We start from the raw sequence: 27,255 nt of genomic DNA on the forward strand, positions 1-27,255 counted from the left end.
ATGGTGCCAGCTGCAGAGTAACCACTGTGAGCTTTTTAAAGGAAAGTCACAACACAACCCACAACAGACCACCTCAGTTGAGAAGTCCCAATTAGCCATCAGGTACCCTGGTTCAGCCTCAAAATTCCTTAGAAGTAACAACTTCCATTTTCCAGCAAAGCACGCATAGTTGGGTTGTGGCTAGGAATGTAAGGTTTCTATTTTATACTTGGCAGAAGACTGCAACCTCTGCCTGACTCCGTTTAGGGGAGACCAAAACACACCCATTGAAGTGATGACCTGGATTTCCCAAATCTAATTGCCATATTTCTGTGGATAGGTTTGTCGGCAGAAATGTGCACACTGAAGCATACCCTCAAACTCATCGGCCCAGAATTGTTCTGTCTCTCCTCCTAGAACAGCCTTTCTCCACCTTTTGACCTTGGAGGAACCCTTGAAATATTTCTCAGGACTTGGGGAACCCCTGCACATTCAGCTGGAACCTGAACGTGGTTGAGTTGCTCAAGAAGAACCTTGCAAGGGTGAGAACTGGGTCAGCTAAAATTCCTGAAAAAGCAGAGAGTTTCACCAGTAGACTTTGGATAGTCATGAGAACACTGGAACCTCTTCTGTATCTTTTACTCTACTGCCCTGTCATGATAGACCTGGACAACCTAAGATGGTGTAACCTGCCTGCAGGATTCCCCTGTGCCCTTTCCAGAATATAGCCCTGGACTTTGCCCCCCCCCCCAACTACTTAAAAAAAATCATCTTGGAGAGCAGCGCTTCTCAACCTCAGCAACTTTAAGATGTGTGGACTTCAACTCCCAGAATTCCCCAGCTAGCAATGTTGGCTAGGGAATTCTGGGAGTTGAAGTCCACACATCTTGAAGTTGCTGAGGTTGAGAAACACTGTAGGAGGGATTCACATCATTTGCCTTTAAGTCCGGAATCCGAACAGAGTAAGGTTCTCTGGAACCTGCCTAGAGGTGCGATCTGATTTTCCCCTTGTTGCCAAGAAAACTACAGAGGTGTGTCCATGAAGTCGCTCTTGACTTGAAGGGGACCCTACTTTTCCACTTACCATAATAGACTTTTTCCTGACCTCTTTTATTAAAAGATTTCTAATTAGAATGTTGGATTCCTTTTGCCTTAATGCCATTTAATACACTTCTGATAGCTGTAGCCTACTTATCTCCCCTACCAAAAAAAAAAAAAAAAATCTGGAGAAAGAATTATCCATCTACAGATGAGCCAGAATTATCCACCTCTTCTTCTTCCTAAGTCGCTGGAACAGGAACTTAGGCAGAGATGTAACTCTTCTGAGGAAAGGTCAGACCCTTTCTGCAGACCCTCAAAGTAAGATGTGATTCTGCAGTGTTACCAGCTGTCAATAATGGCCGAGGAGGGGAAGGCATGCCATGCAGCCCAAATGCTATTTATTCATCAGGGCACAGCAGCTACACCATTGTAGATGGCTTGGGAATCTCCTCTGCCTAATGATCATGGCAGGTCTATGCAACTGGGCAAAAGACCAGTTAAGGAAATGGGCCAGGTCCAAACTGGGGAATAGGGAGCATCAAGGGAAAAAAGAAAAAGAAACTTCTTAGTTTATTCTGGAAGACACGCTTTCTACCACCACACCCCTCTGTGCATCTGCAGTTGAACAGCAACGAAACTGAAATAGAACCTGCACTTGAGCCTTCAATAGGACTCCAAGTTTAGTCAAGCTGACATTTCCCCCCCAAGCTTTAAGAGTTAAGGTCTGTTCTTGGTCTAATGCTATCGCCTCATCTGACACAGAAAAAAACACTGCCAGGGACTGAGAGCCAAGTTATGCAGAAGAAAAAGAAGAACTTTGAATTCCAGGCTGCATTTAAAAGAATGGGATTTCATACCCCATTAGCCTGTAGGAGTGCACTTAATCTGATTTGAGCTAGCCAAGCACAAAATTAAAACCCATTTGAAATGTTCTTTCAGAAGACAATAGCAATATGCATTTGCCTGGAGACTGAGAACTGCAGTCAATGAAGCAATGTAAACGGTACAAGAAGATCAAAGTGGATGCTCGGCCCTCCGTTTATGCATTTTAAAGTTGGGCAGTGTTGTGTTTTGCTTGCTCGAGAGATATTTTTACACCACCGCATATGTTTATCATATTGGGCAGCATGAAGATCTGCAGGTCCTGCGGGTAACCCAAAGACCCACCAAAACTTGGTGAAGCTCTAAAATCTACAACCCAAGTTCTTGATCTTCAACTAGGCTTGCAAGGGATGGTTACAAAGCGAGGAGGAGGAAGGTTCTCACAAATATGATTGTTGAACCTGCTTGACTATGGGCAAAGTCAGAATGTGACCAGCCCTCTTATTTGAGAGTTAACAAAAGGGTTCTCATCTCACAACCTCAAGACTAATTTGAGTCCTTAGGTTGTTGTGAAACTACACTGGGATAAGTCTGGGAGTAGTTCCAGTTTTGGACAAGTGTATGGTTGAGATCTAGATTACATCTTGCTTCTTGCCCCCTGGAGACAGAGAGTGACCAGAGAACCTCAATCTGAAAGCATTTTTGATGGCTGTTTCCATTCTTGATTAAACAGTTCTATTGCGGCGAACTTAAGGAAGATGTTCCTTGGAATGCTTAAAACCTCTAGTAGACCGCTCTTCCACAAGCCCCAACCACTTGCAGAGGAACTGAGGGAAGCAGATGGAAACCTATCTGCAAATACACCCTCTGAAAACACTTATATCCTTCAGAGGGTCTTTTGATAGTGAACGAAGGTTATTTTTAATCACATATATATGTAATTAAAAATAAATTATATAAACAATCCTTGAGAACTGTTGATGCTCAGCAGTCCAGAATAGTGATTTGACTACTTTGGGGTGGATGGTAAGTGGAGGGTAGTGAAAGACAGAAAAAGGAGGAAGAGGAGGAGGAATAGAATGAAGTATCTGAAAAAGTGGAAGAGCACTAGCATAACAGCAACGTTTTGGGACGTGGAATGCTTGTGACAATAGAAAAAATGGGAGAAGGAAAGTAAATCTCTCAGCAGGGTTCTCCACTGGTCATTCTAGCTGGACAAAGACAAAGAGCAGAAAGATTTGCTCACTAACATTTATTTATTATATACCAGACGAAGCCATGCTCCCCGCTTTGAATCCTTTCTCTTGACCTCTTGAGTTGTTGGGTGGGTGAAGAGAATAGAGCCCCTCCTGCTGAAGGAAGTGCTAGAAAACAATCTGGGAAAAACAGGGCACCTAAAAACACTCTTGATAAGCCAATCTGATTGTAACCTAAAAAAAAAAAAAGGCTGGCTTTGCACAAAGCTTTGAGTCCCACACAAATCAATAGAAAACAATTTCATTTGTTTGCAGCCACTGCTCCTGCTGAGACACCGGCAGAATGGCATTTCCCAGCCAGCTACAAACAAACAGGATATTATATAGTAAATAAGTTTTATTTGTTCTCCCCGCCCCCCCAGACAAAAAAGAAAGAAAGATAACAAGTTTGATGACTGGTCAACAATAGTGTGACCGAAGGAGCCTGCAGTTCACAGGAAGCAGATAGGACTAATGGGCTGGTCACACAGCATACTCACGTCGTGGTATTTTAGGAGGAGGGGGTGTGTTAGTCTATGCTGGCAAGATGTCAGGAGAAGCCCAGGAGTAGCATCGTTTCCAACTCACACACTTTATTAAAAGGCAGCTTTTGTGAGCTGCTGCTCACCCCACCAGATTCCCACTTTGGGAAGACAGAAGAGAAGAGACCAATAGCCTCGGATGGAGAAAGGCTGGAGAAGCGTGGGGTTTCTGGCCCAGGGATGACCCCCTCCCAGCCTTCTTTTCCAACTCCCAGAAAAATGGGGAGCAGGAGTGAAGCTCAAGAGGAGGAGGAGGAGGAGGAGGAGGAGGAGGAGGGAGGGACGGCGGGCCATTTGGTGAGAGGAGGAGAGGAACCCCCATATCTCAAGGAAACTCAAGCCTCCTTTGGATGTGGGCAAAGGAAGAGCTAGTGACTAGTTGCCTCCAAGACTTGTTGGCCTTTAAACCATATTCTGTTGTCTGAGGCATTATCACTCCTTTGCTAACCCCTTCTCTCTTTCTAAGCTATTGTTCAGAGATTTCAGGTATTTTTAGCATCTGTTTTCCAGAGCAGCCTGAGTAGTGTTGGCTGAAAAGCAGCCAAGCGATCTCCTATATAGGAAATTGCCCAGGGTTTTAATGCATAGAAGAGGGACCATGAAAAGCCACTGACAAAGACCTGCTTGCATTAATACAGGCACTGTTCAGGTGAGGACCGTGTCCTGCGGTACCTCCATGTCAGACGGGGACAGTATTTTGGTGATCTATGGAAATCCTTAACCATTTGGGTGGGTGGGGGGCAGAGCTGAAAGCCAAAATATGGGCCTGATCCCACCACACATGTAAGCAGGACTGATTTGGGAGACAAATTTTGGAGTCAGCCTTGTTTTTTAAATGATGATATGCCAACCTTAGAATTTACACTTGGGATTCCCCAGGCTTCATGCCTAAAAATGGCAAGGAATTGTACTATTAATGTTTGGCCTTTGTGAAGAAAGGCAGCTCCAAGAAGTCCTGCTTTACGCATCTGGACATTCAGAATCTTGAATGGGGCTAGGGAATTCTGGGAGTTGAAGTTCACACCTCTTCAAGTTGTGAAGGCTGGGAAGCACTGCTCTGCACAGGGGAGTAAATCAGATGCTATGGGCTTGCGTAATAATTTAGACAAATGTTGTGTATACCGATTGGGAAGTCATAATATATTCTAAGCCTTTAGTTTATCTTGGTATATTGATTTCCAGGAAGCTTCTTCAACTGGCAAATTTGATCTTATCCCTTGTTCTAATGCAAATGCAAGAAACTTTATGGTCTACAATTTCACTGAATACCTGAGCTAAAATAAATGTGATTTCAGATGAATTTAACTTGGGTTGATTTGCACCTTGAGAGGCCTTCCTATGCCATCACACTATTTCAAGTGAATTTACAGGATACTGAATACATTTCTTTAGCATGGGTATGCCCAGCCCTTTCATCGCACAAATTCCTGTTGGGAAAAATAGATTTAACTTTCCATAATTTCAGGCTTATTAGGAATTCATCCTAGCTTTGATCACTGGACAGGATATGGAACTTCAGAATTCTGGTCTTTTTCAGCCTCAGTTTGAGAAATTATTTGACCCCACTGAAATCCTGGCAATTATTGGGGTATCCATCTGGGATCAGGTTTAATAGATAGGCATCTGCAGATAGTTGCATTGACACAAAAGTGACATCCATGTGGTGACACCATGAGCCAAACCCTGGTCTGCTGTATTTGGATCCCAACATCAGACAGAAGTATCTAAGTCACAGGGATTTGAATCACATTGTGTATTTCACAACCTGGCCATGCTGAAGATGCCTATCTGCATGTAATCCTGCAAGATACAGAAAATATTGCGTTGCAGATATAATTTTGATCCAGTTAGTCATGAAAAATTTACATTATGGGACATTAGGATATTAAAAGTAGCAGGTACTTTTGGGGGGAAAAAACTGGGCCTCTCATAACACCACTTTGGATCAACTCAGTTCTGAGGAAGCTCTTTTTAGACTTTTTACTAATTTTTTTTAAAGCAAGCTAGATTTATAGCAGAGTGTTTTCTTGGCCGTTTAAACATTTGCTGTTCATCTAACTGGTCCTGATGCTATTGCAGCTTCTGAATTTCCATAGTGGTTAGAGCAGTGTTTCTCAACCACGTCAACTTTAAGATGTGTGGACTTCCACCCCCAGAACTCCCCAGGCAGCATGGGTTCGAGGTTTGGGCAGAATTAACTGTGACTCCTATGTCACAGCTTTTAAAAAACCAAACAAATAGGAAGTTGTGATAAAATTGATATCATTTGTGTGACCTCTGGGCTCTGAGCTTGAATCCTGTTCTGGTAAACCAGGGGAGGGATGCTTAAAATCCTGTAAAATATGTCTCCTATTATTTTCAAATGACCAAAACTTAACATCAAAATCCCTTTGTCCATATAGGGCACCTCAAAAAATGTTGACTAAAGATTGGCTACAATTCTCTTGCTGCTGGAGATGAAACTGCAGAACAGGAACACTATCTTATATTCTTTGAATTTGTCCCATTGTTGGCACATTTGGGGCTGAAATCCATAGGATTGTTCACATGAATCTGGAGCAACCGCTGGGTCCTAAAAATGCACACATTCTCCTTGATTATCTCTCCAGAATTTGGAATCAAGACATAAAGAACTGTGGCCTTCTGAGCTGGCCCAAAGAATTACCATTCACGTTAGAACGAAGAATCTCTAACCGATTTGCAGAAATAGCATGCTGATATGCATTTCAATTTTTTTTTTTTTAAATGAAAGAGAAATCAGATGATTTTCCAGCATCATCTTTTTGGGAGGAGCTGTTCTGTTTATAACAAAACTTTCCATCTTTCCCCCCAATTACCATCACGATTATTAATTCTGAAGTTGCATTACACTGCTGACATTGTACACAGCCATTCCTTTTCTTCTGCTGAAAATTAAAAAGGGAAGAAGGTTAATCCATCCCGCTTTCCTTCAATATAGGACCTCACAGATGCTTTTGACATATGTGAAAGACCATTTGGTCCTAATTCACAGAAATCCCAATCACAGGAAAGCATCTCATCAATTTTGGCCATGTCCTATGCAGAAAGCTCTACCACTTTGACATGGAAGCGTTTCCACTGCGCAGGGTAAATTGCAGCACGAGCTCAAGAGTTTTCCTTAATATTTGGCTGGCGGCTTTGTGCCAAACCCACCCACCCAAAAGAATGATCTGTTTGAATTGTTTCCACTCTGGGCAGGCCTGGCTGTGGAAATTGACACGGCTGCAGCTCGCGGAGAACATGAAAGCTGGTTTGCTTGATGGGCTGAATGACATCGGAGATTCATCGGATGTCTACCTTACAGACTTTTTCTGACAATTGAAATCAAAGGCAGCTGCTTGTACGCAAAGCCTTGCTCCCTACGGGGAGCCTAAACTGATTCTAGGTGACCAGAGAAAGATTAACAGTGTTCTTTCCGTAGCTTTTGTCGGGAACTGCAACAGTGAGTCACTCCTGGCAATTGGCCAGACCCCAGTTTACTCTCTCCCAAATCAGGAATTGCATAATTCTGTTTTTCTTAAACATTGCATCACCATATATAATTTACATGTTCAGTGTTATTTAAGTCAGCCATTGTGTGTGCTCAGTCTTTCTCTTCATTCAAGGATGTCACCAAGAACTAAAATCCAGTACTGAATGCACACCAATTCATCAATTTTATGTAACAGTGAGTCTGCGTGCGTTAAGAGTTAAAATAAGTTCATCTGGGAAGCAAGGGATAAATTCTTGAAATGAGACTTTGCATGATGCCTACTGGGGGATGGGGGGCAGAGGAAGAAAGGACCGAAGCAACCCAGTGCGTCTGAAAAAAGAGAAAGCATCTTTGAGTAGATACAATATATTACGTGGAATAAAAGCAGCGTAAAACACCACAGCGGTATTTCTGTAGGAGAATTGCAAAGGGCGTAAGATGAAGTACCCGAGTTGCTAGTTGTGAGAAAGACAGAGACACTGCCCTCCTTTAGGCGCTCAGAAGGGCCTTTGCCAAATCAAGAGGGCAAGAAAATTGCAGGCATAAAAGTGACAAAAAGAGATTTGCAGGAATCCAGAACTTGCCAACTTCGTAAAGCATTGACTCTCAAAGGGCCTGGTTGGCAATGTCTTGTATATAGTAAAACAAGGAGTTAGCACTGCCTTTTTAAATAGCCAAATTAGAATTTATTTTCACACAGAGCCAATGCCTTGGTTTGGAAAATATTCTCTTTGGGCACTACTGTGTTCTCAGAAAGATTCATCTTTCTTCCCTCGGGGAAAAAAATTGAGCATTTCAGTGCTTCAACAAAATGAAGAACGCTTAACTCCCAGACCACGCCAAGGAACCCGAATGAAGGTTTTACAATCTCCTTTCTAAAGTAAATCTAGAAGGTGTACATCAATTACGTTTTGGGGAATTATAAGGAACAATGTACAAAGCGGAAGGAAAATGAAAAGAGTACAGTGTGCAGGAAAAGCCAAGAAACCTAAGGGCTAAAGAATATGACCAGGCCACTTTTTTAAAAGTGGGAAAACGGGAATTCCTGAGGAACGTGAAGAGGCCACCCTCTGCTTTTAGCCATTCCCAAAGGGGGAAAGCTGCTGGGTGCAAACAGAACAAGCTCTTCACCCCCAGTACCCGTGGGGCCGAAGACAACATCCCCACTTCAAAGCTGGCAGCTGGAATACCTGGGAATGGGTGCTGGGGCAAAGGCTGAAGGAACGATGCCGTCCTCTTTGCAAAGTAATTTATGTCTCTGGAGCAGCTGCATCGCTCTCTACTTCAGCCACTTGACATACAGGAGAATCGCTGGCAATGCATTTTACACCACCCCTGAAAAAGTGGGGGAGAGGCAGCTTTGTCCTGGTGCTCTACATGAAGCTGAATGGTGAAGTTGCGGAGAACGTGCAGCAGCAAAGCATTTAATGGCCTAAGGAAACCTCCAGAAACATGCCACAGTAGAGGTAGGAAAGGTAAAAGGCTTGGCAGCCTGGGAATGCCAACTTTGGGGGGGGCATGGAAAGGATTATGTTTCTAGGCCCCACGGACTGCAAACTACCTAAGCAAAGGCCAATTGGAAAGGTTTTGCTGAGAGGCCATGAAAGTTCCATCAAAAGGACAATGTCTCCCCTTGGGGTTAACAGCATAAGGACATAAAATAAGCATGCAAGGGGAAAAAAATCACTTAGCTCAGCCCAGATCAGTGCAGAACAAAACGTGGCTCCTCTATGCCCAAGGAACTATCAGTCCCATTATTTAGATCAGTCTTGCTCAGCTGTGGCAACTTTAAGCTGTGCGGACTTCAACTCCCAGAATTCCCCAGCCAGCATGCGCTGGCTGGGGAATTCTGGGAGTTGAAGTCCGCACAGCTTAAAGTTGCCACGGCTGAGAAACGCTGCCTTAACCTGTATGTTCCAGTGACTGATTCTGGCCATAGGTTTACATTCTGGTAAACAGCAGTACGCAGAGACATCCGTGGGAGGGAGGGCCAAGTCCAGAGAGTCTCAGTGCGAGAACGAAGGCCAGCTTCTCTCCCACAGGCCAGAAAGTGCATCCATGCCCCCCAAGCATTCCCCTGCTGCCCCATAACCAGCTTTTTCACTGGCCCCTTCCAATGGCTACGTCTCCTCTAAGGCTGAGAATCAACACGTGTACAGTTAGCAGTAATGGCTGCATGGGATGAAAGAGGAAAGCAAAATACATTTGAAATAAGCAGCAGCTCGAACAACCTAATTTGACTGGTGAGCCAGGACTGAACACTCCCGGCATTGTCAAAAATACAAATTAACGCAGGAATTTTAACTGCCTTGGGAATAAGGCAGAGTGAACCTGATTAACTGGTCTGCTATCCCTGGAACTTACACCAGATCAAATGAGCTCAGTTCTGTGTTGTTTTGCTGCAATCAAATACCCACTATTGTAGAAGAGATGCTGCTTGGCAAGAACTCGATTGCCAGCACATGTTCAACCCCAATGTCTTGGCTATTTATTACATAAATAACCTCCCCCTCATTTTCTTCCAGCCAAAAGATAAACACACCCGGGCTATGCATTACATAAGCCTGCTGTGCGCTCCCTGCAAGATTGGGTATCTGTCGCAGTAGCGTGTGCCCCAACAGGAGGCACTGTGGAGCTGGCTTTGGCTGATCTTGAAAGCTAAGCAGGGCTGGTCCTGGTTAATAACTGGATGGGAGACCAGGGCTGTGACGTCAAACATATCCCGGGATGACAACCTACTTTCACAGCACTGCCGAGAAAACTGCTTGGTCACCAGAAGCTGAGCTTCATTCAAGGGAGACGTTGTAATGACTTCCGTCAACCACAGACCTACAACAGCTGAGGTTACCCAAAGCTAAGCTCTTCATCATTGCCTGTGCACTGATCAATTTCTTGTAAGGTAACGCCAGGGTTTTCTCCAGGCCAATTCATCCATATATTTTAAGAACAGATTTTGAAAAAATGATCTGTTATCATGAGACCCTAGAGAACAAGTCAATACATCTCTGTGCCTTAGTTGTCTCTAACTGTAACCGGAATTCAAGCTGAAAGAGGGGAAAAAATGCAACCCTGCTTCTTCTAGAGGAGTGTTTTTCAAACTTGGCAACTTTAAGATGGGTGGACTTCAAGTTGAAGCCCACCCATCTTAAAAGTTGCCTAGTTTGAAAAACACTCCTCTAGAGAATGCCAAAGAGTATTTTGGGCAAAGCGGGAGGGAATCGTTGAAAAAGTTGCTCAAAATTGGAAGAGGTGCATGAAAAGATGGGGGGAAAATGTAAGAAGCAGAATGTGGCTTAATAATTTGTTTTGGAAATGACTGAGCAGCCAAACAAAACTGAACCCAGGTTCTGAAACTCAATTCTCCTTAACGTGGGGATTGAGTGCTTTGCCAGATTGCACAATGAAGCAAGGCCAACCCGCGAACCCCACTCCAGGAAGCAGAATTACCCTCACAGTATAGCAGAGCGTAGAATCCCTTGCTACTTTCTGGAAAGGAACAAACACCACTGCGGGTTAGATGCTTTCAAGAATTTGCATTTGCTCCAAATTAGAGTGTCTGTATTTCCTGAGGGGCAGGCTGAGATGTATGTATCCCCCCCTCCTCCAATAATTATGTATAAATTGGGGGAATTTTCTTACAAGCAACAGCTGTTGGAAAACAAAAGACAGTGACTCCAAATCAGGGCAGTTGCACTCCTGCAAAGCTAAAGGAAGATTACCCTGCCTGTTGAATTTAATCCCTTTTGTAACACCTAAACAGGTTTTTCTTTCCTTGCCTTCTTTCTACAGTCACTTCTTCCCTTCACTCATCTCTACCCAGTTTTCTTTGCTGCCTCTCATCCTATACTGGTGTGCTGTTTCTGGTGGAAGAGGTGAGAAGAATGTGTGAGTGTGCACTCATATATCTGCTTGTGGGAGTAGTTTTCATGTACACGCAAGAGAGAACAAGCGGTGCCTGCAATTAACTTCGTAAGGCGGTATCTTATCTTCTGAAAGGGACATACCCACATATCCATGTGCTCACACATATAGGCATAGGCACAGATTTCTTGGGGAGGGCAGGGAAATCTCCAGGACTGGTTTCACTTGGAGTTTGGCAATCCTAGAACTGGCAATGTGGGGTAGCTGGCCACGGGATGCAGTTTTTGCGCATCTCTACAATCACTGTTTCCCCGGTCTACCTTTTCAGCTGGGGAGGTCATCTTAGATTCAGGGTTGTCTTTCCTTTTGGAGAAATATGGCAAAGGTACTTTCCATTTCCAAGAAGAAATGGCGAAATCAAAGCTGAAACTGTGACTTGATCTACTGATCTCTAAGACGCCTGACTCATTGAGCGAGGTTCTCTGTCACATGGATGAGCTTCCCAAAAAGATGAGCTCTTCAACAGTTGAAGTCCACATGCTGAAGTCTGCACGTCTTAAAGTTGGCACGGCTGAGAAACACGGCTCTAGAGTGTCCTTGATCCCCAGCTGTCTCCAGGTTTCTGACAGCAATGGTTTGCACAATGATGTCTCATGTACCACACATGGCGGTTCCTGACCCAGTCAGATCTGGAAATAGTCAGGCTATAACTATCTGCTCCGACTACTACAGTGTGCTCTTCCTGGGGCTATACTTGAAGGCTTTTTAGAAGCTTCGTCTGGTGCAAAATGCAGCCGCTAGGTTGCCAACCTGTCCATGCCACCAATTTCGTACAACACCCATGTTTGAAAGATGTGTACAACCTGTCAGTTGCTTTATGGGCATAATTTGTGCTTAAGCATTTAAAGCTCTAAAGCAGGGTTTCTTAAAGTGTGGTCTGAGGAGCCCTGGGGGTCCCCCAAGACCCTCTCCGGGGTCCGCAAAATCAAAATGATCTGCCAGCTTATGTTGAAAGCTAATAGAATATTAAAACCCCTTCAAACAATTGTGAGAAGCCGGAGCAGCAGCGAATGTGTCAATTTAAACTTTTAATAGAGTAAATACCACTAATCCGTACAAACAAAAGCTCTTTTGGGGCCCTCCATTTTTTTTTAAAGTGGGAAGGGATCCTGAGAGAAAAACTGTTAAGAAACACTGCTCTAAAAGATATAGGGCTGATTTTCTCAGGGTGAACTTGGCCAGTCATGAAGATTTGAAGGACAATGCTGGAAAATGCCCCCCCTTTCAGAGGCCTGTTTGCAGGGCACAAGGGACAGCACCTTCTACTCAAGTAGCTACTACAGGTTTAGCACCCCCCCTTTCCAGCTAAGTCTTCAATTGGATTAATTATGCTTTGAGCTGCTCTTTTAAATGGAGTACACACTTCTTTTCCTGTCTGCTAGTCAGCTTGAGTGCCCTAGAATGGAAAGATGGAGTCAAAATTTAAAAATAACATCACCAACAGTCACTGAGAGTGCCTCACATGATGAGAAAATTCCCAGGGTCTTCACCTACCTCAGCAAAAGGGGCAAATGAAAGGCCAACAAATGTATAGTATGTAAACTTCCACGGAGCACCATGGAAGTTGCCTCAGACTGAAAGAAAGCTATCCTAAAAGAGCATCTGAAAACATCTAAGAGATGCTTTCTCCAAGGCAGATAAAAGAGGAAGGATGCTCCTTCACTGACAATACAAGAATTACTGCTTGGTGTACAGCGAAAGGGTGGAAAGAGTTGTTACTGCATATGAAAAAGTGGTTGAAGGGAGATTTAACCCCCTTCACCACAAGGTGGTGGATCTGCCAGCATGTAACTCAACACCACCTTTGTGATCTTCCCCAGAGGCCTTAGATCAGACAACTGTCAATAGAAATAAATGCCCTGCAAATAATCTGCAAGGTTTTCTATCCTTTTGGGGACCCTGGTGATGGATCGCTTACTTCAAATCCACGAAACCACACCCCAATATGTCATTAGACACACAATTGCTGATCGTACTTTCTAATCATTCCCGCAGATGGGTCAATCTTCTAAGTGCCAGCCCCCACCGAAAATTTGAAACTGGGAGGGGTTGCTAAAATAGTACCTCTTAAGCTATTAAAGTTTACACAATCCTTCTGATGTGCATGACTTTTACTGAAGTTAATGCTTCCTGTGGCTCTAGCAAGATACAGCAGTCTTGAGCTCAAGACTGTGGGCTCCATTCTGTGCAGGGTTGGCTATTTGCACAATCAAAGCTTTGAGAAAGCTCTACGTAGCATATTGGTTGCTAACTGAAGTTCATTCAGGAGCAGAAGGCGATACGGGCTTAGGGGCCTGAAAGAGCTTTTGTGTTTGCGGCACTTAATTCAACTGACAAAGAGAAGAATTTTATTCAGAAATAAAATCCTGTTGGCAATCATTCAATGGTGGCTACTCTCCCGACAATCCTCCACAGATTTTCTCTGAAGTGGAGAGGAGTACATCGAGAGAGCTGGGCTGTTTACTTTGGATCCCTTAAAATGAATGTGACAAAAGGGGTCGACCCAATCAAGGCAAAATATGAAAACTGTTGAACACGCAAGAGGCCAGGATGGCTCATAAACACAAAATGACTCAGCTAAACAGAGATATTATATCCATGAAGCTGATAGGAGATGAAGTTTTAAACAGATGGCTGACGCTGATCATTACCGCCACCAATTCACCCCAAAAACAGATCTTAGAGTATAGGAGGACACAGTGTCTTCCAGGTGTGGCCACCTGGTGCTCCCTCTAAACCTCCCAAAATCCAGCCAGATTGGACAACGGCTAAAAGCTGCATATTCTCTGAATCAGTGTTTCTCAACCTTGGCAGGTGTAAGATGGGTGGACTTCAACTCCCAGAATTCCCCAGCCATGATAGCTGGCTGGGGAATTCTGGGAGTTGAAGTCCACCCATCTTATACCTGCCAAGGTTGAGAAACATTGCTCTGAATGAACGCACTGCAACCTATATTTGGACCTAACTTTTCCATGTCATCCTTGCTCAAGATTTGGGAGTTTCAAAAAGAAACTAATACCCTGATAAACAGGAGGTGTGTCTTGGTTCTGCCTTGCCAAAAGAACCTGTCCAGTCCTGGGAACTGCATTTGCAAATTAGGAAGCAGAGCAACCTTTGGCAATTCACCGAAATCCTCCTAAACAAGCTAGCGCTTCTGCAGGAAATAAGATTTGCAGTGCTTCAAAAGCACAGACACATGAGGTTCACTCATCTTTGGAGGAGAGCAAACTTGGTTTCTGATGCATAGGAAGTATATACATTTTGCTGGTTCTTAAAAGAATTAAGACACAGGAACAAAGCAGAAGACTTACTTAGGCAACTGTAAGGATTGCCTATCCTAAAACACCATCAGACTCATGAACAGGATCACAAAGATATCTGATTTATTAAAGAATAGTATGCAGGATCACAGAGAAAGCTGAGAATGATAAAAGCGCGACAAATGCAAACTAAAAACCCTCGGTGCAAATGAAATCCCTCCCCCCGTAGAATCTTCCCAAGTCCACAATCCCAGGTGCTCCTAACGGTTTCTGATGGTCTGCGGGAAAAGTCCTTGAACAGAGAAAATAACCCAAACACATTCCATTGTGCTGATTTCACATACAGAGCTTGGTACAAGGTCTCACAGCAGCTCCCTCCCAAACAGAAACGAGCTTCAGCGCCATGCCATGTGAAACGTTACGATGCACAGCACACATTGAAACAGTGAACATGACAGCAACATTTGAAAAAGCTCTAGGCTCTCAAAGGAACCATGCAGATCCTTTTCAACTTATTAACTTGTGGAAAATTCCACTGCCTTCAGTTATTTCATAAGAGGCAGATCTCAGGAGCGCAGGTGTGCCTACTACATGTCGGACCAGCAGAGCTGGGGGAAAAGAAGAGGCAGTCTGCACGCCCGCCAGGGTTGGACTGAGATTGTTTATTCAGTTTTGTCTACTTGGGCCTCCCAGTGACTACGTGGCCTGTTGTCCTTCCTGATCTTGTTTCTTGGGTGTCTCCACGAACACGATGGCTCTCTGAACAACCAAGCACTGGTTGTTTGTAACTTGCAAGTAAGGGAAGGGTACATAATTTGGAACACTGTATTTGGAATACTTGAAGAATGTTCCTAAGACAGGAGGAGTCATTTGTTTGCCAATTTGCTCAACACAGAGTTTGCAACACCGCAGACATATGCTACAGAACTCATCTCGTGCCAAGACTGAGGGAGATTTTGCTTAATAAAATAATAATAGTAGTAGTAGTAGTAGTAGTAGTAGTAGTAAAACAATCTACTAGATTGCTTGCCTTTAGTATCATACTGAGTCCCACCCAGAGGGTTGTAATAGAAACTTTGCTTCTGATCGCCTGATCATTTCTGTTGTTAACTGTTTGGGTTGTTGTTGATTGATTGTCTGTTGCCCAGCGTCACATGTTTTGATTTGGGTGGCTGTATACATTTCTTAAATAAATAATAAAAAATAGCATTTACAGTCATCTGTCCCCCGTGTTGGTTTGTTGTTTATGGAAGGGATGCATTTTTGTATTTTTCCCTTTGTAATGTTGATGTTTTTAACACTTGGAAAGCCACCCAAGGTGGCTTGGTGCATGGGTGGCTTTAGAAGTCAAATAAATAATTAAAACACATGTTGTTATTTTCCCCTTTAGCCGCTTTGTGGGGTGTGTCTGAGAGCAGGCGCAGAACTACCTTTTGAAACCTGGGCAGAGCAAAACCAGTTGGCCAACTCTGCTTTATTGATTTAAGGCTTAAATAAATAGAGGCTGCCATCCGGCCGGCCGCCTAAAATACCTGCTTTGCTCGCCCAGGAGAACAAAGAATTCCACCGTGCCACTTCTAAACGTAGGCAGGTGCCCAGCTGGCCAGAGTATGTTTTCCTTGCAATTAGCTCAGCCAGCAACTGAATACGACATGCACTTAAATGCCCACGTGAAATGAGCCCACAATCTCAATGGGACATTTTATCACAGTGTTTCTCAACCTTGGCCGCTTGAAGATGCGTGGACTTCAACTCCCAGAATTCCCCAGCCAGCCATGCATGGCTGGCTGGGGAATTCTGGGAGTTGAAGTCCACGCATCTTCAAGCGGCCAAGGTTGAGAAACACTGTTTTATCAGCTTTGAGGTTGAGAGGGAGGGAGGGTTGGAAGGAACTGCAACTCTCAGGAACCAGAAGCGTTTTTGCAGATTATGTAATAGCTTGTCGCATCCCAGCTGGCTGTCACCTTTGCCTCCCTTGCCTCTCCCCCAGAACCTCTGCCCTGATTGTCAACGCCTAGAATGGAAATTTGATGGCCTTTCAAAATTTGCTGCCATTGTTCATTACAAAAAAGCAAGCAGCACATTTTATGTCATAGGCGTACACTTATGGCAACTGCCAGGAATGACCAGGAAGGTGGCATCTGAACCTGGGTGATCAATGTCACTCGCACACAGAGTTCCTGGGGAATGTACGTTAAATAAATTTCAGCTTCTTAGTGGAGAAATTCACTCCCAGCCCAGCACAAATTGAGACGAAAAGTATGTTCTGTCCCTATGAATTTTCAGTCTTTTTAGCCAATGAATGAACAGTCCTAATCATGAATTATATACGTACATCCTGCCTGGAGAAGCAAGTTCTGCCTCTTCACAACAGTTGAATCTATGCTTTTGGGTACAGTTGTGATGTGCCAGTAAGGGGGAAAAAAATAAACAAAGCAAGACAGGTGCTTATATTGGTTTTGTCCTTTAACACACTTTGAACTTGTTTTTCGTTTCTGAATTTTTCAAAGATTAGCTTTCAAGATGGCTGCAGGATGGCTAAGTTCATTACTGTTGCAAAAAGAACACCAGCGGAGAGGCTAAGTAATGCCAGCCCAGCAAGCCAGCTGCTTATTTACTGGGAGTGGCGAAGACGTGCTGTACAACAACCCTGCAGGGTAGGCTAGAGTTATTTGTCCCTGGTTTTGGTTTTTGTTTTAAAGAGAGAAATGCGGTACAGATGGGTTAAAATTGATTATAGCAGCAATGCAACTTATTATGGACTGGATCTTTGTGAAGCGTGAATATACAGCATTAAAAGCAAGACTGCAAAGTCTCCTTTGGCACCAGACCCCTCTTTCTCTCAGAAGAGGCCTTAATGCTGAAGTTTTTTTGATACTGAAAGAACGTTGCTTTGAAAAGCTTGTGGGAGGGCTATAAATTAGATGGCCTATAAACTAAAGTGGCGTGAAAAGTGGCAGAAACACACTGAAGTAATTTATGAGATTTATAAATACATTTTCCACCGAAATGGTGCCCCAAACAGCAGGCAATTACTTGAGCTGCCTTTGACTGACCAGGAACACCTCTCTCTTATCTGGATTAAGTATGCATTTATTTTGCTTTATGTGGTTCTTGATAGGTATCAGACAGATTTTGAGGACTTAAAACAGTTTCCTTGGACAAACAGTCCTTCATTCAGGATTTTAACAACAGCTGAAACAATACATCCTGTTCCTAAATTCATTCATTGCAAAATAAGGGATGGACTGTTACACTGGCTTCTCAAAGCTACCCCTAGATATCTTTGTAGACCCGACACTTAGATTCCTCAGTCATCACAGCTATCAGTTCTTTACACACCCTTTTAAAATTAATGGTGTAACCAAACAAATTTGCAGTTTCAGAAGCAAATGGGTAGTTCCTAGCGCATTTCGGCAGTGTAACAATGCAAGCGATAAAAAAGGTGGGCTCAGCTGAGAAAAAAAAGGCTGATCAACAGTGTGAATGTGGCAAGCTAATTCCCACTGCAAAAGGCAGAGCCAACAGATTCCCCTGGGACTGGTTACAGAACACTCAAAGAGTTTTCAAAATGAAGGAAAAAGCCGTAGCTTAGCAGAATAACCATTCCTTTGCTGCCATTGACTTCTGGCGGGGACATGGCAGACTGTCCTAACAGTCAGGAACCACGCTGAGACAAGGAATAGGTCTCTAGTGTTTTATTACTGCTACATTAGACAGAAAATCCTAACAAACTGAAGAAGCGTGGGAAAAACCCAGACAGATAAACCCCAAAGGTTAAGGCGGGTCTGATCTGGGTCTCTTTGAATGGCTGCTCAACTCCTCAGTACTACGCATGCGTTTTCCCCCCTGGATAGGGGCCCCCTCCTGCTCGCCATCAGTACTCATGACACAGACTGAGCAGCTGTGCCCGTGGGCTTAGTGGATGGAACTGACAACGCGGCAGTTTTTTTGGGCTCAAGCAGGTTTTTCCTGAAGCCCAGGAGTGTTTCTCCGGATAAAGGAAAACACCTGGAATCACCCCATCTGTCCGCTGGATGGCTGCTTGCAGCCAGAAGATCACAAACAGTGTTTCGCGTTTGACTGGTAAGAGCCAGCTGGGAGGCTGGGACACCACCATTTCCCAAGCCGTGCTGTAGCCTTAAAAGGACACCAAGACCAGCCACCCCATTTCTAAACCACCAAATTTATATATTTTTTAAAAAGTATGCGTACCCTAAGAAAGGCTTTCTACAGCAAGGAGAAGCTGGCTCTCTTGGTGCTTATTGTTATTTTTGGGATTACTTTTTTAAAAAATTCTTTTTTAAATTTTGGAATTCGTTTTCCTTCCAAATATAAAGGAGGACTGAGAAACAGGATTCCTTCCTATTATTATTTTGGTATTAAATCTGAAGATACTAGCATTTTCCTACACACTGAATTGGCTGATTTAAACCTTTAGCTTTCTCTTTCTACTTTCCCTTGGGAACTGTTTATCTCACTTTCACTTTGTGTAAACATACTTCAGAACTTTTCATATCTTCGACTTTTGCTGGTTCAGCTCCTAGGGGGCGCCATAATCTACTGCGTGAGACATGGAGGATTTTAAACAGACTTTCTCTGACTTCCACTGAGATTTTAAAGAGACTCTTCCTGATTCCTACCAAGTTTTTATACAAGACATTCAGGACATTGTGGAAAATATGAGTTTTAAAATGTGTCATCTAGTTGGGATGTAGTGGATAAAATGGAGGAATTCAACAGTGACAGAAATGTTTCTTCTAAGAGTGAGATTGGGATTTCTGTTGAGATGCTGGATGAAGATTGGATAGTGGAGTTGGAGAAATTTAATGGAGAGAGGGATCTGCAAGCAATAAGTAAAACTGACTTTTTGGTGAAATGCCATGAAAAAGGAGTCATTATGTATGGAGGTTTTCTGAAGAGAAGTTGGAATTCTTGAGGGGGGCAGGCGGGCTGTTTGATTTTTTCAAGAGAAAAGCTCTGTGCTCGTGGGGATATGTAAATGCTTTGGTTTATTTTGAAGTGGGATAAGGGTTAAAGATTGTTTATCTGAATTGCTTTTAGGGTTTGACTGATGTTATTTGTCTTTAAGGATATGGATTAAGATTATTAGGGTATTAAAAATGTTTGTTTGAATGGTTTTAAGAATATTTAAGGTCATTGTTTCGATTTTTGGGGGGGTTTATTAAGAGTAAGTGTTATTTTGGGGGGAAGTTGTTTAGGAGGTTTATATGAATTCTTTTTTCTTTATTTTAATATAAGGGGAGTAACTGTATTTAGTGATTTTTATAAAGTGCTAAAGGGGAATGATTAATAGAAATAACATGATTTTGGTTTAATATAGAGTAAGAGATTGATTATGGAAAATTTTTGTATGTCCTTGCTGTCAAAAGTCAGAAGTCACATCTTTCTGTAATGTTGAAAAAAAAAAATTCTTTTGTTTTCACACCTTTTTAGTTTTTCTTTTTTTGTAGTTTTTTTCGTAGCTTTCATCTTTGTCTTGAAACTTAATAAAATTCATAATAAAAGAAAAGAAAATTGCTGCCATTCAGTTTCCCGTTCCTATTATTAAACATGTGACCCTTTTCTTGAAGAATCATGTGAAGCGGTCAAAATTACAGGAAGGGGGTTGCTGCCAATAATATCTAATACATACGTAAATGTCCTATGCTGTGTCTTTGTTGAGCAACATTAATCAGTGAAGTACAAATACAGAAAAAGGGATGGGTAAGTCAGGGTGGTACATGCAACTTGCAACCGCATTCTAGAATGGGTCTTTGTTCCCTCTGTGCCAAAACAACAACAACAACCCACAACACCCTTCCTGTGGAAAGTTTAGCCTTGAGAAGATCAAGAAGGGAGATGAGAATGCTCTTCAGCTGCTTGAAGGGATGGTGCAGAGAACATCAAAATCAGTCATTTCTCCTTCCGGAGCGTAGAACCCTGAATAATGGATTTTCATTATAGGAAGGCAGATTCCAGTTAAGCGTTACGACAAACCTCCTAACAGTAAGAGCAATTCAGGGGTGGAATCAACCAATGCTTCACGGCTTTAATTTGGATTCTTGCACTGAGCCGAGGGTCAGGCTGAATGCCTCACTGGCCCCTTCCAACTCGGCAATGTTTGTTTGTTCTGAACCAACAGAAGATGAACTAACTACTACCACCTCAGCAGGAGACAGAAGAGGGAAAGAACTTTTGAATCTGCCCAAAATTATTTGTACATTTTGAGGAACTTAGTGGACCTCAACAATTTGGTGCCTATAAATGTACCCTAAAATTGTTGGAGTGGGGAGGATAAGCAGGGGGTAGAAGAGAAAATCAAGTCATGGCAGCAAAACCTGCTTGATAAAGAGAGTTAATTTTCTGTCCCTGGCATGCAAGTAAGGCCAGAATACAATTGCTGATCTCCCCGGACTAATCCAGGGGAAAGCACTATTTGAGGTTAATACAGTTCTGAGCTCAGAACAGGACACAAGCTGTCTTCTCTGCAGAAAGTACCAGGGCTGTTAAGAGTCCCTCGGACAGTTACAAAATCCAGTGTTCAGCTGAGAAATGTGGCAAGGGTTTTCCAACGGAAGTTCACTTGTTGAGTCTACAGCAGTGTTTCTCAACCCTGGCCACTTTAAGATGAGTGGACTTCGACTCCCAGAAGTCCCCAGCCAGCATGGCTGGCTGTGGACTTCTGGGAGTTGAAGTCCACCCATCTTAAAGTGGCCACCCATCTTAGTGGCTAAGGTTGAAAAACACTGCATTATAGGGTCACTCTGAGACAACACTTGAGATGAACCAATAGTGTGACTCCAGGTAAGGGCTGTCCCACATTTGGATTTGCAAGCAAAATCACTGGCACTGGAGGTCGCTGGGTCATGCTCTTAAGAGCCCTTTGATGGATCACGGAGTCCTGCATGGAAGGCACTTGCGAGAAAGCAGCAAAAGGAAACGATTAGCAGGAATCGGCCTATGGATTCTATCCTAATTCCTATAGAGCAGCGCCTTCCTGGACAGGCATGTCATGAAGGGTAAGGAGATCTGCAGTTGGAGGCTGGCTTGCTTCGATGGGGACAAGTTTCATGAGCTCTGGCAGTTTAAGCTCCCCATTTCAGAAAATGAAGCACTTTTGGATGACTGGACCAAGATTCTCTTGATTCCAGAAAAGTTTCTTCACAGCGAGGCAGTCCATGGCTTTAGGCATGTTAGGGCTGGATGGAGCTCACTAGCATCAAAGGAAGGTATTAGAGGTTTCCAAGCAGAATTACTTCACAAAGAAATATTTCCAGACCTGCATTTTGCAAGCTAAGCTCCTTATTTATTGATGTTTTGCAAAATTTGCCTCCCAATGTTTACCTCCATACTGCTTGAGTACTTGACATTACTTAGCAAAGCAGCTGGAATTTTCACATAGCCTAAATAATCCACTTTCCAATCCACTACCGATTAGGAGACAATTTTAAGGTAAAATCTTCAGCTGAAGGTCAATTGCTTCCAGCTTAGGTCAATCCTTTTTGCCTGTTAGTGTTACTATTCAGTTTGTTATACTGCATTGCCCTGGATGAAGGTTACTGGGGAAGCTTAGTAATTCCTGTGCCAACTTCCTTGACCCAATTTAAATAAGCAAGTTTGCCTAGATTTCCCACCCTGTCTTAAGGGCATGGAACTGAGTAGATCCTTATCATAAGCAACTGTGTGTGTGGTGGGTTAGGCAAGACACGATCTGGCTCAAAGCCATTTAGCAAGATGCTTTTATCCTGACCATGCCAACTTAAATACCATCCACCACATATGCAATTTGGACAACTGAGTAAGTTTTGGAATAAGACACAGGGCAGCCCTGGACTATCAACTCTACCCCCTACAGCTGTCCAGTGCTTCAGATTCAACCTTCAAAAAGTGTTCTGGAGTGCACATGAGCTGGTCCCATCCCTGTCATGTTCACTGTTTCAACGTGCACTGTACATCGTAATGTTTCCCATGCCATGGCGCTGACGCGTGTTTCTGTTTGGGGGGGAGCTGCTGTGAGACCTTGTGCCAAGCTCTGTATCTGTGTTCATTACAATGGAATGTGTTTGGGTTATGTTCTCTGTTCAGGGCCTTTTCCCGCAGACCATCAGAAACCGTTAGGAGCACCTGGGATTGTGAGCTTGGGAAGATTCTATGGGGGGAGGGATCTCATTTTCACCGAGGGTTTTTAGTTTGCATTTGGCGTGCGTTTTTCATTCTCAGCTTTCTTTGTGATCCTGCATACTATTCTTTAATAAATCAGATATCTTTGTGATCCTGCTCATGAGTCTGATGGTGTTCTAGAAGAGGCAACTGTTACAATCCCAGGATGGCGAGGCAACAGCACCATCTCATGAAAAAAATGTGGCTGCTTTAAGGTGTTACAGACCACCGCTGTGTTCATGCTCCAAAGCCACATTTGGAGATCTGAAGCACCGTGCAGCCTTGCTACACACCACTCAAAACCACGGCAGATTTGGTGACACAATAATGCATGAAATGTTTTGCTTAAGAACTGGGATTGCAGTGACCTTGGAATAACCTGAAGACACCAGAATGGGTGAATGTTTGGTCATTTAAATATGGCCACATCCCACAGAAACCTACCAACTGGTCCCATGTCATTTTTGCATACCATCTGGGGTGGAGGGAGGGAGGGAGGGAGAGGTCTATAAAGTGAGCAGCCATGATGGTAAAACTGAATCTCTGTAAATAAGGTAGAGATTGGTAGGTACATTTGGGACAGAAATGAAGGAACAGCTAAACTGGAAAACGGGCCAATTTCACTGAGCAAACCAAAATGTGGAAGAACACCTATTGATACATCTTTTTACATACACCCAAACCTTTTCATATACACCCAGTGATCCTACACCATGCTGGCTGGGGAATTCTGGGAGTTGAAGTCCACACATCTTGAAGTTCCCAAGGCTGAGAAACTATGGGGAACCAGAGTGATACCCATGTATCGGGTGGCCCTTGGCTACTGCTTTTGACCAAAGCTGAGAATGCTTCAGGAAGGCCAAAAGCTTCATGGATGTCAAGGTAAGGAACCGGTCGATTTCTCACAATGAAGTGCAGTACCAATTTTACTTACCAATTTGCAACAATACTGGTGTCACCAAAGCTGTCTCCATAGCGTAACAAAATTCCCTGCCAAACATTACGGCGCCGTGCATCACCCAGAGCCGCACTGGGATGCGGTCTATGGAACCTTCACTAATAGTCTCTTCTCTGTTCTCGCTCTCCTTTTCCGGTTTCTGGAGCTGAACGACAGGAAGCTCTTGAACTTGCATAGATTCTGAGTCAGCATTCTGGGGAGCCATTTTCATCACCATAAAAAATACATATATTTATATATCTATAGATTTATTTTTTATCTCTATATAAATAATTCTATCATCTCTAGCGATAAGTTAAGATGCCTTCTGCTCCTCATGGCGTCCCGTTCCTTGTGCAAGCGGTATTTGTAACTCCCTCGGGGCAAACGGGTTTAGGCGTCAATTTTTCACGAAGGCTTTCCAACATTCAGAGGGACATCAAACTATTTGGTAAGAAATTTTCAAGATATGGCTTGCTGGCTTCCTTTTGCTTACTGGGATCTAGAGTTAAAAATCCATAATTGCCACTCAGTTAATACCAGTTTCATAATTATTACTGAAGAGGTGTTGAAGTCGTTCTGCCTGCTGCACAAAGGTGAAGTGGTGACACAAATCCCCATCGAGCGGCTGATAAATCTGCAAGCAAACAGAAGGAACCAAGTCACAGATCAGCAGGCATTTAGAGCGCCCTGCCTTTCACCCGGGCTTTTGTTCACCAAAACAAGGCCTCTGTTCACACTTGCGGACTCTTCCGGCAGAAGAGCGGTCAGCCGCTTTGGGCAGCTCTGTTAAAGGGATCAATTTCCCCCCCCCCCCAGGCAATCGACAATGCTGCTTTAGGTTAAGAGTTTCTAAATGCATATCCTCTTTCAAATGGTTTGGAGAGATTCCAAAGAAAGGTCAGCATTCAGAACATGCCCCTTTTATAAAAAACACCCCAAAGATGTAAGCTTGGAAGATGAAGACCAGTGACGGAGTTGCTTCTGCCCAGAAATGATCTGCATCTGATGCATAAAAAGGAGATATAATTGTGTGAAAGTCTTTTCACTTCTTGAAAGCTTTTCCAGCTTTCAATTTAAGGAACAGAATGGGATCCCTCTTGCCCTGAACGTTTTATATAATCAAAAGCATTCCAGAAGAAATAAAAAAGGGACTACGATGTTTGCAGAAGCCGTCCCTCCAAATATGATGAATTTCCATGCCATGGTCTTTAGCCAACATAGTGATGGCTTGGGATGATGAGCGTTGTAGTCCAACACACCTAGAAAGTATCAAGACGAGCAGGAAGGTTTACTAAAATCAAGCACTTACTGTGATTCATTCTAGGCAGTGCTCCATTCCTCTGTGCTGCGTACAGATACAAACACCTATTTGACCTCTGTTTGCCATAGTGGAGATGTGCCTCGCGGTTGCAGTGATTGCAGTTCCTTAGCACATATCTACTATACCACCAGAGATAAGTCTCCTCCAGGCTTTGCAAGTGGCCCAGCCAAGCATCAATGAATCCATATTAAGAGGCTTTTGTTCACGGATTGAGGCATGCAATTATTTTGCACAAGTTCTGATCAGCTCTCTTTCATGGCTGCTGATGGAAGGCTCCTGGGGATAGGCAGCGTGTACAAAAGGGACACTTCACACAGCCTGCTGATGTGAGCAAAATACTCTTCCTTGAAGTGTGAAAGCAGGCACACTCTGTGGATGGATCGGCACAGCTGGTTCACATGCTCTCCTGAGGTACCTGTGTTTGCACACCCACTTTGGGGGCTGTCCCAGCAGAAGCTCTCTCTCTGCATGTCCACATGTGTGCAGACCCCTGGGGAAAGCTTTGGAAGCAGCTGCCTCAATGTTTCACTGAAAGTGCCTGTTTTAACACATTGAGAAAGACTGCTTTCCTGTGTCCGCTGCCTTTGCGAAGTGCCCCTTTCAAACGCTTCATGGTTTGCAAGCAAGGGTTGGGGATGATATCTAATGTGCACGTTCCTCAGCTGGTCTGCACATGTACAAATATACACACACACACATTTTAATTACACCATTCATTATATGAACTATTCAGCCTGACGGTTTAAGCGATGCTGGTTACTAAGGGATGTCGGGCTGAGATCTGATACTCCTCTGCTTTGCCTGACCAGTATCTATTTCAGCCTTTGGGACTATAACAAGGAGAACGTGGGGACAAATTTTCATGCTTTAGTTTAATGTCTCAATTCCCCTGGTTTCTGGATGTTTCAGAAATTCAGGGTCTATCTTAACCTAGTATTTGTGAGTCCAGGACTAGATCATCCTTCCCCAACCACATGCCCTTTCCATGTCATGAGACTCTTACTCCTTATGGGCATTTACACTGAGAATCCTGGGAACTGTAGTTTCAACCCATCTAGAGGGCACCAGACTAGGAAAGACTGAACTAGATCAACACTTTCTTTCTAGATCAAGATATGCTCAAAGAAACATAGGACTGAGAAAGCGCTATTAACAGCACACAATTTATATGCAAACCAAGCAAATCAATGAGCTGCAGAGGGGACAACAATGGAATATGAATAGTTACCATAGGCTAAAAAAACTACTTAACCCTTTTTATTCAACTGTAGATCTTCTCACAAGGATAAACATACAATAGCAGTTTAAGCCCAAGAAAAGCTGGCAGTGAATATGAACTCTATTATCATCATAGTGGCAGATAACAAATTTTAAGGCTTGAAATCTATTCTGATAACAATGATCCCAAAATCTATACTCCATTTAAAAAAGCATAACACAAATTACATAATCCTACTTATGCAAGTAATCCTAAAAACTATGAAGTCCAAGCCTGTGTTAAAAGAGTTATTTAGGGATAGCTCTTTAAATCTGATAAGTGTGTTTTATTTCATTCTTAATTATGTAACCCTAGTGTGGAAGATCTATCTATGTGGTCTATGTGGACCTGACAGCACATAATCAACCAGTCAGTGTGGATCTGGTAGCCTCCTTTGTGAAAGTTTGCTGAATGGTACGTTGTTTTTTTTACATCTGCGACTTTGCAAAGCCAAATAAAGATTGTTGATTGCAAAGGGCATTGTCTTGAAGATTCATTATCTCAAGTTGGACAAGTTTGTCCTGCAGGAACAATAACCCCCTCTTCCCCACATGGACACAGCCAAAGAGAATGCAAAGCTACCTGGAAATAGATGCACAATTCTTTGGAACCCAACATTCGTTTTAGAATGAGCCAAGCCTTAAGACTGTAGCAAGGACACTATATATGTAATATATAATTAACCAGAATAGACACAACATGTTATTCCTTGTTACCATTCTAAAGTGGGGAAAAAAAAATCTTACTAAATTTAAGAAGGGCCCTTAGGATACTACTGGGTAGATACTTCTTTCTCTGGAATGGAAGCTCCGCGATAGAATCAGATACTGTATGGGCTGGCATTGTATCATCTTGATAGAAGTACACGATGCAATATTAATGTGTAGTAAAGGAGAGAAAGCTGCATTAGGTAAGATGAGAACCAATTTGCATTTTTTAAATGCAAAAGGTGTTGATCGAAGAGATCTGTGTCCCACTGGGTTATCTTCAACACACTTTTTTGAATTCTTTTGAATTCAGCAGTTTTATCCATGCCCATCCAAAAACAGACAGATGCAATAAATCTTAATAATAATAAAAAAATCCCAGTTTTTGCTTTCCTAGCAGTAAAGATCTCCTGAAAGCCTTGCAGAAGCAACCCAAGGAAGTGCTGGGAAATAGTAAGATGCTTTAAGCTGAAACAAGGTGTCAGCACTTGTTCATTCGAGCATTCACACACTAACAGTCAGGAAGCTGGGATCCTTTAACTGTTTTAATGAAGGGAAATGAATGGTACAGAA

At 43.2% G+C, this 27,255-nt stretch overlaps 1 protein-coding gene across 1 annotated transcript in view; it reads right to left on the minus strand.

The window, feature by feature from the left end:
• SLC45A4 (solute carrier family 45 member 4) overlaps positions 1-27,255 on the minus strand; it is an 84,997-nt gene that overhangs the window by 12,205 nt on the left and 45,537 nt on the right. Inside the window, exon 2 of the mRNA XM_063299716.1 lies at positions 23,391-24,030. Within this exon, the coding sequence (XP_063155786.1) occupies positions 23,391-23,631 (241 nt within the window). The 5' untranslated portion in view covers positions 23,632-24,030. The remainder of the gene's footprint in view (positions 1-23,390; positions 24,031-27,255) is intronic.

Source organism: Candoia aspera, chromosome 3 (genome assembly GCF_035149785.1).
Source record: "Candoia aspera isolate rCanAsp1 chromosome 3, rCanAsp1.hap2, whole genome shotgun sequence".
Classification (NCBI taxonomy): domain Eukaryota; kingdom Metazoa; phylum Chordata; class Lepidosauria; order Squamata; family Boidae; genus Candoia; species Candoia aspera.